General features: G+C 38.6%; 1 protein-coding gene across 1 annotated transcript; it reads left to right on the plus strand.

The window, feature by feature from the left end:
- Window positions 1-1,100: 1,100 nt before the first annotated feature.
- Bcl2a1 (BCL2 related protein A1) lies at window positions 1,101-12,613 on the plus strand. The gene is made up of 2 exons (XM_015480344.2): window positions 1,101-1,720; window positions 12,354-12,613. Exons 1-2 carry the CDS (start codon window positions 1,301-1,303, stop codon window positions 12,459-12,461), a joined length of 528 nt encoding a protein of 175 aa, XP_015335830.1. The 5' UTR covers window positions 1,101-1,300; the 3' UTR covers window positions 12,462-12,613.
- Window positions 12,614-17,333: the final 4,720 nt, after the last annotated feature.

Raw genomic sequence — 17,333 nt, forward strand, 5'->3', positions numbered from 1 at the left:
TGACGTCAGTTTACCAACATGGTGGCTTCTGGCCTCCTCTGTGGTCTGACCGGTGTGGAGAACCGAGATGGACCGCTTCCTTCCCCCGTCTCGAACCCAGAATTCAGCCCTGAGTACGGTGCTTGCGCGGCTGGCAGAAACTGCAGCGCTGTAACCCTGCGTCTCTATCCCAGCGTGCGCTGCAGACTCTAGCCGCGGGGCGATTTGCTGAATAAGCAGTGTTACCCTCTGTGCGACAAACCTCTCGCGTTTGAGTCCCCGTAGATGATCCTCGTGCGATGGAAATCCTTCCTCCAGGTTCCGGAGCACCCCACTATTGCTGGAAATTCCTAACAAGATATCCTTTAGCCGTCCTGACTTGTCATACTCCCACACAGTGAAGCAGCACACGGGGGTAATGCACTCCCCTCGCCGCCATCTTCCTTCTCCGCATAAAAGTTTTAATTAGGTTACATACACTTGGGGATCTTCATAAGAGAACCAAGTCTGAAGAAATGGTCCAAGTGCCTTGTATTTATTCTTTTACACAAAGAAACATAAATTTGTGAAGGAATGACAGGACAAATGAGTATGTAGACTAGGACATTAAATTGTAGGGATGTTACTAAGAGGTATTTAGGGGTGGGGTGGGGATATAGTGGAAAATACTTCAAAGAGTTTGTTTATTCAGGTTCACTGCAACCTCAATTACCAGCCTCTGGTGGTCAAACCTATTTTCTGGCCTTGGTATGGAAAGGACATCCTGTCTGAAAGAATCTTTATGGCTTGTTGCATATAGCGAAAGAAGCCAAATGGCCTTTTCTGAAGTTTTAGTTCCTCAAGGGATTTCAGCCTGAAATAACAGGCCAATTTGGCATATTTTGAGATGACACATCTTCCACTCCTTCAATACCTATGAATGGAATTTCTGGCTGTTTTGGTAATCCTAAAATTAACTTTTTGAGGAACTGCCAAACCTTTTCACAGGATGTGTACTCAATCTCCACTCCTGAGAGCAATGTATGAGGATCCTAATAGCTCCACATCCTCACACTTGAGACTTTTAAAACTGAGTTCACAGGATGAGGAAGTGGCCTCTCTGAAATGTTTTCCTCTTTCACATTTGAACTTTCTCTTTCATATGCAGCCTACACTCGAAAGTGACTAGGAGGAAGGATACTATACCATGATGCAAACAGAAATTCCACCAGCTTCCAGATAACATGTGTCACGCCTCTTACAAGCTCTGTAAGCATTTACTTCGACTGGCCTCCACGGACTCCAGAGGAACCTGCTCCCGGCTGCTCTGCACCAGGGGAAGATGAATGACTGTGAGTTCAGGTTCATCCACATGCTGGCTCAGGACTACCTGCAGCACGTCCTGCAGGTACCGCAACGTGGGTCAAGTCCCAACAAAACGTCCAAAGTGTTACAAAACGTGGCTTTCTCAGTCCAAAAAGAAGTTGAAAAGAATCTGAAACCATACTTGGACAATTTTGATGTGGTGTCTGCTGATACTGCCAGAACAATATTCAATCAAGTGATGGAAAAGGAATTTGAAGATGGCATCATGAACTGGGGAAGGATTGTGACCATATTTGCCTTCGGAGGAGTTCTGGTCAAGAAACTTCTGCGAGAGCGGATTGCCCCTGCTGTGGATTCCGACGTGGAGATCTCTTACTTTGTGGCTGAGTTCATTATGAATAATGCAGGAGAATGGATAAGGCAAAATGGAGGCTGGGTATGTGTGATGGAAATTTTTTTCATTGTTTGTACTGTGAAATAGGAATTCAGAGTTTCCTTGCTAATGGAAGCCACCATCACAAAACACCTACTTAAGAATTTAATTTTCTTTGGGTAGTTTGTTTTAGAAAATTTTAATTAAAAAAACCCTAAAATCTTTCTGGCTTATTTCCAATGAATACTAGAACTTTTTAGCTGGAAAACCCTCACAGTTTTTATTTTGGACAGTATGAATTACAGTAATGAGGTCTGGGGACCTATAAAGCAGCTTTCTAATGCATCTTCAGAGTCAACAGCACAGGCAATCTAAAACTTACTTTTTGCTAGGGCTGTCACAACAATGTAGAATTAGTACAGAAACACTTGGTATTAGATGTTGTCATATGTAGGTATTTATTATGTTGAAAAAGATAAGTGTATATTTTTGCAAGTTCATTACTTACAAATTAATATTTTTGTCAGTTTTCTAATATAAAAATTCTGGACTGTGGTTAAAGAGAACCATTACTTAATATTTTTAAAATAAAAATTCATATTATTATCAGTACCTCAAAAAGCTAAGACTGTGTAGGGACCTATGAGAGAATTCATGTTGGTAAGAACCCTTTTTAAAATTTTTATTTTGGTATTTTTTATTTTTTTAGTGGCTCCCTTTCAAATACAGGAGATTGAAATGGTGTGTTTAAGACATGAGTTTCTGGTAGTGAAGATAAATGAGCTTCTTAAAAACTCCCTTCCCATTATATAAAATTTAAAGTATGCCTCGACAAAGTTATATGTAGAAATGAAACTCTCTCCTTGTCCAAGTGGTTGACTGGGAAATACAACCTCTCTGGCAGGAAAGAGCAGAGAATTTCTGGTTGCAGAAAAGAAGCCTTTTACAGCTGGATGTATATGCTTCCTTTTATGTCCCAATACACTACATTCTTAGTTTTTAAAAGCACCTATGTGCCCATGGAGCCTCTCTTCAAGGCCCAATCCTAACTCTCATCTATCCTAAGTGATAACTACTCTTGTCTATTATTTCACATGCAAAACATGCTATATCTATAGGAAATACCTAGCATTCTTTTTTCTAGAGGTAGGGTTTTATTATTTTGCCCAGATTGACCTCGAACTCCTGACCTCAAGCAATTCTCTGCCTTGACCTCCCAAGTAGCTGGAACCACAGGCATGGCCCAGCATGCCTGGCTAACAGTTTGTTGTTGTTTGGTGGTGAGAATCAAACCCAAAGCTTTCCACAGGCTAATAACACACCCTACCACTGAGCAATACCCTCAGCCTCATAGTATTTCTTTGTGAAAAAATTTGTATGTGTGTGTGTGTGTGTGTGTGTTAAAATTCTACATGGTATTTAATTTTCAACTTATTTTTTTTCAACCAAGACTATTTATAATAGGATTTATTTATTAATTTATTTATAATGGAGATTGAACCCAGAGGCACTTTACCACTGAGCTACATTCCCAGTTCTCTTTAGTTTTATTTTGAGACAGATCATGCTAAATTGCTGACAATGGCCTTGAAATTGCTAACCTCTTGCCTCCTGGGGATTATGGGCCTGTGCCATTCTGTTCTGCTAAAATAGTATTCTTAAAAGTTTGTCATATATTCTGTTGTATGTAAATGCTGTCGAATAGTTGGCCATGTCTAGTTGGTGAAAATTTAGGTTATTTCCAGAGTTGTCTACCATGAACAATGCTTCACTGAATAATCTTTATATGTACCTTCCCTCCTGCATGTGTGGATTTTCTAGGGTGGATGTTGCTTTTCTGGGCTGTGGTACATGTCTATTGTTTAATCTACTGGATCCTTGCCCTCCAAAGTGGTTCTGGGAAGTTACACTCCCATCAGAAGCTTGTTAGAGTATCCAACATTTCCCTACATACCAGAAGACTAACATTACATTGTTGCAATCTGTCATAATTTCCCCAATTTGTCGGGTTAAAATAGATATATATTTAAACATATCTTGTTTTAATTCTTGTTTTTTTTTTATTAATAAGGCTAAATATCTTTTCATTTTGAGCATCTTTTCGTATGTTTACTAACAATTTCTAATTCTTCTTTAGGGATTTATCTGTTTATAGCCTTTGCCCATTTTCATTTTGTCTTTTTCTTACTGATCTATAGGAATTCTTTGAATATTCTGGATATTATTTATTTATTTTTATATGTGACAGATATCTTCTAGTTTGTTGAGTATCTTTTCAAATGAACTATTCATGTCTTTAGTCATTATAAATATTTAAAAGTTTGATTCAGGTTAGGCATGGTGGCACATACCTGTAATCCCAGAGACTCAGGAGCCTGAGGCAGGAGGATCACAAGTTCAAGGCCAACCTCAACAACTAAGTGAGGCTTTAATTAACTTATCAAGACCATGTCCAAAATAAAAAATAGAAAGGGCTTGGGATGTTTCTCAGTGGTAAAGAGCTTCTGGGTTCAATTCCCCAGTATAAAAAAAAAGTTTGATGTAATCAGATTGATAAATCTTTTACTTGATACCATTTCCATTTTGTTTAAGGCCTTCTTGCCTAAGGATGGTGTTACTGCAACCAGTCTTCTTTTTTAATCATCTTCTTTTTCCTGGAATTCTTCTTTCTAACTCAGCCTGACTTAGGCTGGGTGAAGCATGTGAGATGCTTAGCCATGTTTTCTTCTAGCTGACTGTGGGAAGCTGTACTGAAAGGCTGAGCAAAATTTCAGCATACTATATAGCTTTCAAGTGATGGCAACTATTCTCTAGCACAGAGGCCCACATATGAGCCTGCAAGCTCTCTATAGGCTTGGACTGTGTTCCTAGTGCTTGACATGCTACTTGGGAACACACAGTCAGTGAATGCATGTTACTTAAAAATTTAACTTTTTCACAATGAATTTTATGAGTTCCTGGAACTCATAGTGAATGGAGGCTGTTAAAAATGGTTCCTTAGAATGTCTAGAAATGTACTCTTATTTTGGGGGTGGTACTGGGGTTAGCAAACATGTGGCAGAAGAAAGCTCCCCCGACTGGAGATATAAATACACATAACTGCTTGCACACATACTCATCCTTTGTAACATTCTGTGCAGGCTCCCAGCTCTTCACTTTTACACCTGAGTAGCTTAGGTGTTATATGTGGTAGATAAACTTGCTAAGAGATCTTTTCAAAGCAATCTTGATATTTTGTTCCTAGCTCTCAGGAGACATTGATTCTGTTAATGACAGATAGAGCTCTTTTGAGTCAGTCGTACAGACATGGCAAACTGATATTATTTTCATAGTGTTGTTGACAAATATGCTTAAATGAATGAATTTACTCTTGAATGATTCATTTCATGGGAAATGTACAATCACATGCTTACCACTAGTTAAGTCAGGTGGCCCATAAAAAGAGGGAAAAGGCATTTCACAATTTTATCAAGCGAGCACTGACTTCTCCCTTTTTTCCCTTCTGAGAAAAACTAAAAAAAACCCCACTGATCATAAAACACAAAATGTATGAACTAATTACATTTAAAACATGTCCAGAGACTTTATGAAAACTCTTGGATCAAAAATGTGGTATGGGGCTGGGTGTGGTGATGCACGCCTGTAATCCCAGGGGCTCGGGAGGTTGAAGCAGGAGTCTCAGCAACTTATGGAGACCCTAAGCAACTTAGTGAGACCCTGTCTCAAAAAAAAAAAATAGGGATGTGGCTTAGAGGTTAGGTGCCCCTGGGTTCAATCCCTGGTACCCCCCCCCCAAAAAAAAAAAAAGAAAAGAAAAAAATGTGGTATGGGAGCACAGCACACATGTAAGAGCTGATTCAGCACATTTGGGTTCATTCTAGACTCCAGTGCTTACTGTGTGACTTGAACAAGTTATGTGACTTCCCTAAATCTTGTTTTCTCCTCTGTGAAACTAGGAGAATATTGCAGCTTATCTTCTGTACTGATATAAGAATCAAATCACTAATGCAAAGCAAGAATACTGCAAATAAGAACCCAATATAAAACTTGAGTTACTCTTATCAGTAGTAGTATTAGCTCGCTTCCATTGAAAGAATTTGATTAAATGTATTTAGTTTCCATAAGTTATATGACCAACTACAATTATTTATTAACCACCATGTAAAACAGGTGCACTAAAGGGAAAAAGTAAGGCCAGTGTATCAATAACAGGAATCATAATCTCATTCCTTATTGTTTCTTTTTTAAAATCAGCTTGACCTACTTTCTTTTCTTCCTTTCTTCCTTTTTAATTTCCTTCCTTCCTTCCTTCCTTCTTTCCTTCCAGATGTCTCATCTCTCTTTTTCTTCCTCTTTCACATTTACTATTATTTTCCATCCTCACTGCTAATTTGGAGTGCCGAAAATGGATAGGTTCTCGAAAGATCTGTTAGAAGAGTTAGTGTTATTTTTTAGCTGTCTTCAGCATTTAGATCTCTGGTACCAGCAGTTTGGGAGGCTGAGGCAAGAAGATCACAAGTTCAATGTCAGCCTCAGCAACTTCAGCAAGGCCTTAAGCAACTTAGTGAGTTTCTGTCTCAAAAATAAAAATAAAAACGACTGGGGATGTGGCTAAGTGGTTCAGTAACCCTGATTAAATCCCTAGGAGAGAGAGAGAGAGAGAGAGAGAGAGAGAGAGAGAGAGAAGAATTTTTTTTTCTCCCTTGCGTGGTGCTGGGGATTGAACCTAAGATCTTTTGCATGCAGGCAAGTTCACTACTGAACTACATCTACAGCCAAAAGGTTGGTTTGTAGAAGCCATTAGAATGTGCTTTAGCAGCTCAGGGCAGGCCCAGGAATTCAGGACTAGGCTGGATTACCTAGCGAGTTCCTATCTCAAAAAATATGTTTTTGAACAGCAACTTTTGTCTTGCCCCTTTGGATCATCCTTCCTCTTGAGCCAGGTAACTTTCCTCCCTTCACTCCTTTCTCTTCTGTGCCTGTCTGCACTCCTGGAGTGCATTACTCCATAGCTCACACAGGAGTAATCATGTCTACTTAATGCATCACTATATACCTCATGTTAGCATAGGGCCGTTTGCATAGAAGGTACCCAACTAATATTTGTGGATGGAATGAATCAGTGACCTAATATTGGAACAGGAGATTTGAATTCCAATTTTCTTTCCTTATCACAGGTATAAACTTGAGTAGATTACTGAAGTACCTGAGACTCATCTTCCTTAAATAATGCATGTTATAATAAAATATGATATGCTATAACATAGCAATATATTTTATATACAGTATATTATGAAGACAGTACCTACTTTGGAAGGGAAGGTAAAGGACTAGAAAACATTTCTGTAAAAGTGCCTGGTGAACTGTCAGCTATGAGGGTTATATGAGAAAGTCCAAGAAGTTTTGACATATAATTATTGAAACTAAACACCAAAAGAAAGCCCCTTTAAAGTAGAGATGTACACAGTTGGTGATTTCCAAGTAACCAGAATATTAAAGCTTGGGTCATAAGAGTTAAGCCAAGAGATTATCTCTCTTTCCCTTCTTTCTCCCTCCCTCCCTCCCTCCCTCCCTTCCTTCCTTCCTTCCTCCCTTCTCTTCTGTCTCTCTTGCTCTAATTAATGGTCAGGTCAACTTGAGGCCAAGTGAATGGGCAGATTGGGCATACAGAGACAAGTAGATGATTGACTAAAGTATAAAGATCTAACAGTGATATAATCTTGGGGCTGGGGCTGGGCCTCAGTGGAGCACACTTGCCTGATATGTGTGAGGCACTGGGTTCGATTCTCAGCACCACGTTATAAATAAATAAAAAAATCATAAATAGATAAAAAAATAAAGATCTATCAACAACTAAAAAATATTTTTAAAAAAGATGTTAATAGTGATATAATCTTAAATATTGGGTGTGTCCTTTGATTAAATTGATCTTGCAGTCAAATGCTTATATTTCTTTTGAATTTTAACTTGAGAGTTTGAAATCATTTAGTAAAAAATAAGGTGAAATATAATTGCGATCACGTTGAAATGCCTGGTTTTGACCCAAGAGTCAGAGGAAAAAATCTTCCTGCAGGTTCTTTTAGAGAGCTCTCTAACTTTGGGAGTCAGCCTTGACGTCTTTCCCTCAGACCCCATGTCCAATCTATCAGCAAAGAGTGTCCGTCCAGGGCCTTGAGGCTGCCTTCCTCTCCCACTTGACTCCATCACTAGGCTCCTAGCAATCTCCCTCCTTCCATTCTTCCCCTGCTAAGATTCTGTTGTGTGCATAGCAGCCAGAGTGATATTTTAAAACTTGAATTAGATCATGTCCTGGCCTAAGCAAAACCCTCCAAGATGCCCCTTCACCTTGGGAACAAAAACACAAAGTTGTGACCCCCAAACCCAAAGGCTTACACCATCTAGCCTTCAAACACCTCCCAAATCTCATTTTCTATGAATCTCTTCTGAGCTGTTGTAGCCCCGGATTTCTTGGATAAACTCAGCACATTCTACCCTCAAGGCCTTTGCACTTGCTATTGCCTCTGCCTGGAATAATCTCCCCCCAGATGTTTGCATGGCTCCCTTCTTCCCTGCCCTTCCTCTTCCCTTTTTCCCTCTGCTCCAAGGCTGCCTCCTCAGAGAAGTCTTCAGTGATCACTCCATCTAAGGCAGTACCACTGCTACTCTCCGTCCCATGCCTACAGTGTTTCCTTCCTAACAGTTTTCACAGCTGTACACATTGCATATTTATTTTCTTATCAGCTTATTATCTGTCTCTGTGATGAGAATTTAAGCGTAGGGAGGGCAGGGATCCTGGGTATTTTGTTCACCACTGTTTCCCATGCTTCAAATAGTACCTGGGATGTAGTCAGTGTTCAGTGAATATTTCTTAAGTGAATAAAGGAGCAAATAATCTCTAGAGAATTGGGAATAATATTATGGTATTATAATATAGTGTTTGCCAATAGATTTGAAAAAGTTTGAAGTTTCTGATTTTCTTCACATTATTGATATAAGGCATATTGTAGTCTGTTTTCTGCTGCTATAACAGAATATTACAGTCAGGGTAAATTATAGGGAAAATAAATTTTCTGAGAGGCTGGGAACTATCAAATAGATAGACTATATTTGGCGAAGGCCTCTTTGCCACACTGCAGTATGGTAGAAGGTATCACATGGAAAGAGACAGAGACAGACAGACAGACAGAAAGACAGACACATAAAGGGAAAATAAAAGGAGGCTGAACCTCCTCCCTTGTATAATTCTACATGCTTCTTCAATAACAGCCGTAATATATAGGGTGGGACCCCCATGACCTAAGCAACTCTTCAAGGTTGATCTTAAGATCACACAATTTTAATGGCAATTAAAATTCAACTGGGTTTTGGAGGGGACATTCAAACTATAGCAGTCTCATATATTAGTTTATGCTTTAGGTTTTCTTAAAACCAGAGTAGCTTAATTTAACCAATTATCACTATTCCCAGAAATGTTCTCTGGACATTCCTTGTTTACTAGGATAATACTGAATCCTTATTTATACATATATTTTTATATAATGATCTTAAGATACAAATTGCATCATTAAAGGAAATATTTTTGAAAAGAATTTTTTTAAAAAATATTTATTGTTTTTTAGATTTCGGCGGACACAACATCTTTGTATGGGTGCCGAGGATCGAACCCTGGCCGCACGTATGCCAGGCGAGCGCGATACCGCTTGAGCCACATCCCCAGCCCTGAAAAGAATATCTTTAAAAAGCATATTTTAAGGAGGAAAAAAAATCACCCCCACTACTATCACATATCCACATGCGGATATGATATTTATATGTAAAAAATAATTAGGGTATACATAGCAGTTTATTTTTTTAAAATTAACTAATTAATTTTACAGAAGAATGCATTTTGACATACATTACACAAATGGAGCACAACTTCTGATTCCTCTGGCTGTACATGGAGCAGTTTCTTTATATTATAAATATTTTTAACATTGTCTCACATATTTCAGGTTAACATTTCTAATGTCTATAGAACATTTCACTAATTTAAGGTGACATGATTTACTTAAACAATTCCCAATTTTTGGACATTTGGGTTGTTTCCAACAGTTTTTCCTTATAGAAATAATGATTTGGGGGCTGGGGTTGTAGCTCAGTGGTAGAGTACTCACCTAGTATGCACGAGGCACTGGGTTCAATCCTCAGAATCACATAAATGTAAATAAAGATATTGTGTCCACGTAAACCTAAAAAATAAACATTAAAAAAAAGAAATGATGATTTGAGGGGCTGGGGTTGTGGCTCAGTGGTAGAGCGCTCGCCTAGCACATGCGAGACGCTGTTTGATGACTTATGTTTGATGACTTTCTGTTTCATTGATCCTCAGCACCACATAAAAATAAATAAAATAAAGGCATTGTGTCCAACTAAAACTAAAAAAAAAAAATTAAAAAAAAAGAAATAATGATTTCATAGTGAACATGGGTATGTTTACCTTTCCCCTCCCCCAAGTATTTTGAACCATTGTCTAATGATAACTTTCTCACAGTGGAGTGAGTGGTTCATAAGATACGAGCATTACATTACTCATACCTACTGGATACATATTGCTTTCCAAAAGGATTGAACCAATGGAACAACATCAGCATTGGGCAGTATTATTAAAAAATAATTTATTTCATAGGCTTAAAACAAAGCCAATTTAATAGATCTAAGAAACAATAAGATTGTAGTAAAATTGAATTTCTTTAATTGCTAGTAATATCAAACTTTCCCCCATAGATTTGTTAATGACTTATATTTGATGACTTTCTGTTTCATTGGAATGAACTCTTTCATAGTAAATGTAAATATTTTCTCAATCTGTTGTTCTTTTGGTTTTTCATAGTTTAAAAAATGGTTTCATCTTGGGGCTGAAGTTGTGGCTCAGTGGTAGAGCTCTTGCCTAGCAGGCATGAGGCACTGGGTTTGATCCTCAGCACCACATAAAAATTAATACAATTAAGGTATTGTGCCCATCTACAACTAAAAAAAAAAATTTTAAAATGGTTTCATCTTCATGGCTGGATTTGTCCATTTTTCCTCTGTTCACTTTTTTTACTTTAGAAGTTCAATGCATATGAAAGGTGACATATTACCTGCCCCATCAAATAGACAACAATAATTGTTATATTAGTTTGAAGTCACTTTAGGGCTGGGGTTGTAGATCAGTGGTAGAGCACTTGACTAACACGTGTGAAGCACTGGGTTCAATCCTCAGCACCACACCATATAAAAGTAAATAAATAAAATAAAGGTAATGTATCCATCTACAACTAAAAAAATTTTTTTAAAGTCATTTTAGAGGGGATTATTATACTTGCCAGATGTGGGCTTTTTCTAATTTCATAATGTGGGGAATTCTAGGAAGGGAGCAATGAAATGTCTATATACCTAGAATGTGTGGGAAAATATGAGTGTGTAATGGTGGAAGGGGAAGAGGAAGAAGAGAGGAGCAGTTTCTTCATGCCCTAACATACAGCATGACAGACAGCATGTGCCTCAGAGCATGAGACTACCCTTAGCACATAGGCAGAGCTGGTTTCCTTAGGCAATCCTTCAGATGGAAAATCCCGTCTGATGCCTATCCGCTCTGCCAGCAATCTTACAAAGATGATTCCAGGGCACTGCAGGACTCTCCAATCTCTTCTATCAAAGAGATGTTTGGCTCACTTTTTAGTATTAGTCATGCTAGGCTATGAACTACCTTGGGGGCATTTATAACCCTAGATTCTGGAACTTACAAAATGTAGGGCAAATATTTGCTAGATGAACCTTTCAAAAAACCATTTTAACGATTTTCTAATCCTTTTGGTGCTTGTTTGGAAATGCAGGGAGTGGAAAGAAGTGGAATATTTGCATTCCAATCCAGGTCCTACAGAGTTGGGTTATTTTAGATAGCTTACATTTTTCTGGGCCTCAGTTTTCTCATTTGTTGAAATAAGAGAGGGCATAAGCTGGAAGTAATTTTCAATAAGGATGTTTTATAATCATAGTTCATAAATTAACTGAATACAATATACAGCTCATTGGGTTATACTATTTTTTTGGAAAACTATGTCTGATCTCAAAAGGGAATGAATTGCAATAGAAATAGTCATCAGCCTTTTCGTAGGCTCAAAAACACTGGTTTAATTTAGGTTTACCATGAGTCCTCATAATTCTCAATATGATAGTGTATAAATATAAATACATATTTCGATGCGAGGCAATTTAAAGAGAAAGAAAAAACTGAATTTGTTCCCTCTAGAGCTGTGCTTCTGTGCTGACTTGCTGTGCAGTCACATGTGGCTGCTGAATAATTGCAATGTGGTTGGTCTGCATTAAGGTGGAAGGACTTTGAATATTTGCTATGAAAAAAAATTCATTAATGATTTATACTGTTTTGAAATAATATTTTGAATATATTAAATATATCTTAAAATTATTTTCCCCCATTTCTTTTTATTTTTTCACATGTGGCTGCAAAAAAACATTAAAACCACAAGAATTCAAAATATGGCTAAGGCTATATTTCTATTGTATGATGCTACTTGAGAGAGGTAGAGAAAAATGACAGAGCAAAATGTATAGAGCGGAGTAGCTATTTGCATCATTTAAATGAAAGTTTCTTTGCTTTTTTAAAACTTAGCCTCTGCTAATTTTAAAAATGTTATGTTTTATTCTCTCCTAGGAAAATGGCTTTGTAAAGAAGTTTGAACCTAAATCTGGCTGGTTGACTTTTCTGGGAGTTACAGGGCAGATCTGTGAGATGCTGTCTCTCCTGAAGCAATACTATTGACCAAAAAGACACTGGCTGTTTCGAGAACTGTTGCCAACATGTGTGACTTCTGCTTTTAAACAAACAGCTTTGATGATGTAACTTGACTTTACAGAGTTAAGGACACTTGGTCCTCATTTTAATGAATAAATTGTATGTATTTGTTCTCTCTATGTGATGTATGTCTTAATCTTTTAAGCTGTCTGGAACCTGAGCAAAAGGGCTCAGCCCAATACAGGAGTCAGGTATTGAAGTAAAGGATGATGACCTAGAAGGAGGTGTCTTTTCTGCCCCATGGCAGACTCTTTCTTAAGGCTATGCTCATCATCCTAATTTGTTCTCTGGGTCTCTAGCCTGAAGAGCACAGGGGCCCACCTCCCTCCTGGGTTCATGATTTCTGTGTCCCCAGGTCCCCACTGCTTCAAGTTCCCACTGATGCTCTCACTTAGTCTTCACCCTCTGGCCTGTCATTTGGGCTCAGTGGGCATAGCATACAGATATGCAGTTTTGAGGCTCAGAAAATGATACCCCAAAGTGAAGTCCTCGGAAGCAAAGTTTCTGTCTGACACCCTCTTTCCCTCCCATCTTTCACCCTGCTTTCTTTTCTTAAGCCAGATACAGAAACTAGAATTCATCTTCCTCAAGACAGGTCATAGAAATCAAGACCCCTCCCCCAAAAGTCAGCCATGAAACCCAAAAATAGTACTCCAGCTTTCCCCCACATTTTGGTGTAAGAACAAATGAGGGAAATGTAGAAGGGCATAGGAAGCCAGGGTGAGATGGCGAGTCAGGGGCAGGGCCAGAGGAAGAGAGCATGGTCTTCTCATGAGGTTAACTTCCGGCTTGACAAAAGTACAGGTCAAGTGGATACAAGCTGGGAAACCAATCAGACAGACACTTTCATACTTGTGCTCCTAAGCCGGGGACCCAATAGAAAAACAAAAAAGATGTGTGGAAAGAGGGGCCCCAGTCAATAATAGGACAGGGGAGGAGATAAAGAAAGGAGGAAATTCCAGAGATCATAAAAAGGACAGGCCAACCCCCCCCCCCCACCAGATTCCTGGCTCCAGGGCCCCTTCTCTTCAGAGAAGTGTATCTCTTTCGATTTTGCAATAAACCTGCTGCATGCTTGCTATCTCTGTGTCCTGTTCTTCTGTTCTTAGTTGAACAGAGACAATGAACCCAGCCCTCCTAGACAGTTACATAAATTCTCTGACTGATCTTGTCTGATTGTAAGTGGTAAGACTTATATAAGCCAGATAGGCTCCTGCCATAACTGGAAGGAAGGATACTACTCAGGCCAAGAAGAACCTGAATAGACAGGCTTTACTGCCCACCCAAGAGACCATTAATATTAGATCATACTCTTGTTTCATCAGATCTGTGTATGACTGTACCCACTTTATTGAACCTAAGCATAAAAATGGACAGTTCACCTTGAGTCTTTGGATCTTCAACCTGAAGTTTCCCATGTCGTGTACAACTATGATACATTTGTTATCTTTTTCTCTTGTTAACCTGTCTCTTGTTGGGTGTTGGCCGTGATCCTTCCCAACAGGAAGCAAAAGATCCCCCTCTCCTTTGCCCCTACAGTAGGAAACTCTGGATGGTTTGAACAAAGACAATGAGGTAAATGATTCAGTTCTGGGCCATTGTTAAACTTTTTTTTTTTCTTGTAAAAATTCACAAATTAGAAAACTTTATCTTTTGTTAGAACCTGTGTTCCATTTTTTTTTTCCAAGAAAACCAGTGGGGCTGGGGTTATAGTTATAGCTCAGTGATAGAGCATTTGATTAGCACACATGAGGGCTATCCTCAGTACCACATAAAAAATAAATGAATAAATAAAATAAAGTTAGGAAAAAAAAAAGAATACCAGTGATTGTTTGTGTTCCAACTTTTAGGCCAGCAAAACCAATTGCAATATGGCAACCCTATATCTTGTCCTCGACCCACCCCACCCCCAATCTCTACCCGTTGGGGCTTGCATTACCTTTCCTAGGAAACTGTCGGTAGATCTAATAAAGAAACTAGATCCGCTCTCTCCCAAGCTTCATGGGGAATTTCAGTTAATGCTTTACTCACAAGGTGTCTCTCCTAACGGTGGAGAGGTGGAGACAGTGAGGTGAGGACCCGAAGGATGAGGTCACTGGGGGCAGGTCAGTAGGGAAGTCTTTGTGGCCAAGGTACCTTTAGCTTACTTATGAAATCTGAGATACAGCTACTTATGCCATCTGGGGCTTGTGTCTACTGAGGGCAGGATAAGATTCCACATTTTCTTTTATTTCTTCCTGTTAAGGGTCTCACCCACTCCTGGAACTGCTTTTGTTTTAATTCATTTTTGTATTAATGAGAGCTACGTGGTGGGAATGAACAGTCAGGAGTGGACATAACAGGAAGTATGTATGCTACTACCTGGAATAGGTTACACAAGAAGCCCTAAAATCTGACTTTTACACAACAATTACCTCTTTAGCAATGTGACATTGGGAAATCAGTGACCCTTTCTGATTTGGTCTATGGCTTGATCTTGTAAACTACACCTCACTGTGCATTTGTTTATTAAATTAGCTTTTTTTAAAAAATGGTTTTATGAACCTCAACTCTTACTGCATACACAAAAATTAAATTGAAACAGATCATAGACCTTTATGTTTGTTAAAACTATACTTTTAGAAGCAAATATAGGAGAAAATCTTCCCGATCTTGGAGTAGGCAGAGATTGTTTAGAACACAGAGAACCTCTACCAGATTCTAAATGGGTAATTTAGAAGTCACTGAAATTTAAATATTCTACTTTTAGCCCAGTGAGGGGGCCCACGCCTATAGTCTGAGCATTGGGGATGCTGAGGTGTAAGGATCTCTCAAGCTCACAGTTCCAGGCCAATCTGGGCAACATAGTGGGAATCTGTTTCAAAACAAACAAACAAAAACGGTACTGAAACAACAACAACAACAACAACAGGCAAAACCAAAAATTTTACTCTTAAAATGACACCATTAAGAACTGAAATGGGCCCAAGTATGGCGGCACATGCCTGTGTTCCCAGACACTTGAGAGGGTGAGGCAGGAGGATGGTCAGACTGAGCAACTAAGTCTGTCTCAAAATAAAAAAATAAAAAGAACTGGTGATGCAGCGCAGTGGTAAAGTGCCCCTAAATTCAATCCCATCTACTAAATGGTGGGGGAAGGGAAAGAACTCAAATGGGGCACTTTTATTTCAATAAAACTATAAAAAATCCCAAACAAAAAATAAAACCTCTCAAAAGGCAAGCCAAAGAATAGGATAAAATATATATCACATTAATCTCTAAGGACTTGTAACCAGAATATCTACAATTATCTTATAACTGAATAGCAAGAAGACCATCAACCTAATTTTAAAAATGAGCAAAAGATTTGGACACTTTACTAAAGCAGATATACAGATGAATAATGAAGAGAGAAAAGATGCTTAATGCCATTAGTCATCAAGGGAAGCAAAACTAAAACCACAATGAAAGTTGGGATGAGTGGCTTGATCCTGTGGTCCCAGTTGAGCCCAGGAATTAGAGACCAGCCCTGACAATGTGGTGAGACTCTATCTCAAAAAACAAAACCAAACCAAAGTACCACAACTTGAGACCACTATATACCCTCTAGTACAGCTAAAATGAAACTATTCAGTTTTGGAAAAATGCGGAGCAAATGAAACTTTTACAGACCATGGTGACAATGTCTACTTTGGAAACAGGTTGGAAATTTTGTATAAAGTTAAACATAAGGGGCTGGGTTTGTGGCTCAGTGGTAGAGCGCTTGCCTAGCTTGTGGGAGGCACTGGGTTCAATTCTTAGCACTGGATATAAATAAATAAAACTCCCTTGACAACTAAAAAGTATTGTTTAAAAAAGTTAAATATAAACTTACGCTAGGATCCAGGATTTCTACTTCTATACCAGTCATAGCAGCTTTATTCCAAACAGGGAATAACCTAAATGTTTATCAATAGGTGAGTAGATAAAGCAATTTCAGCATCTCCATAAAATAGATTTTTTTAAGCAATAAAAAGGAAAATTACTGATACATGCAAAGGAATTATAAATCTCAAATACATGGTGAGCAAAAGGAGCCAGGTGCCAAAGAGTACTTAGCATATTAGTTCATTCACATGAAGCTAGAGCAAATCTAATACAGTGTTGCAGAAAGTAGATCAGTTGTTGGTTGGGCTGGGTCGGGAGTTAACTGGGAGAGGACTTTTCAGGGTGATAAAACGTCTACATCTGGTGGTAGTTCCATGGGTGTGATTTGTCAAAATTCAGAGAGATGTACACTTAAAACTGCATTTTATTGTAGATAAAAAAGTGTCTTCATGAAGTTGATTTAGAAAAGAATCTTTGTTTTTGTGGAAAATCATCAACCCTCATCGTCAGCAATGTAAACAATACGGAAAAGTACAAGAGAAAGAAAAACTACTAGAATATTAAGGTGGAATGTTATTAATGGCCAGAGTAAAATCATGAAACATTATTATTTTTGTTTTATCATCCAAAAGGACCGTCACCTTGTCATGGTGAATTAAATCCCTGCTGACATTCCAGTAGACCCTCCTCTCCCTATGGTTTGCTCCCTACTTTACTTGTTCCTTTTCCTTTCAATTCTGCCCTTTTTGGTGGTCTGTCTCTTCTGTAGCTCTCCTGGGCTGCTTTCAACCTTCGCCACAGACTTTGGCACCTTATTGCCTCTGCCTGGACTGCTTTCCTGCCTCCTCACCTGGTTAATGTCTACTTGTCCTTCAGCTCTCAGTCCACAGATTGCTTCATCAGGAATGCTTTCCCTGATGAGTTTCAATTCTCCAGTGACAATCTCTCAAAACATCAGCTACAAAACAAGCCCACTGTTACAGTTGTATGATT

Source organism: Marmota marmota, unplaced genomic scaffold (assembly GCF_001458135.2).
Source record: "Marmota marmota marmota unplaced genomic scaffold, marMar, whole genome shotgun sequence".
Taxonomy (NCBI): Eukaryota; Metazoa; Chordata; class Mammalia; order Rodentia; family Sciuridae; genus Marmota; species Marmota marmota.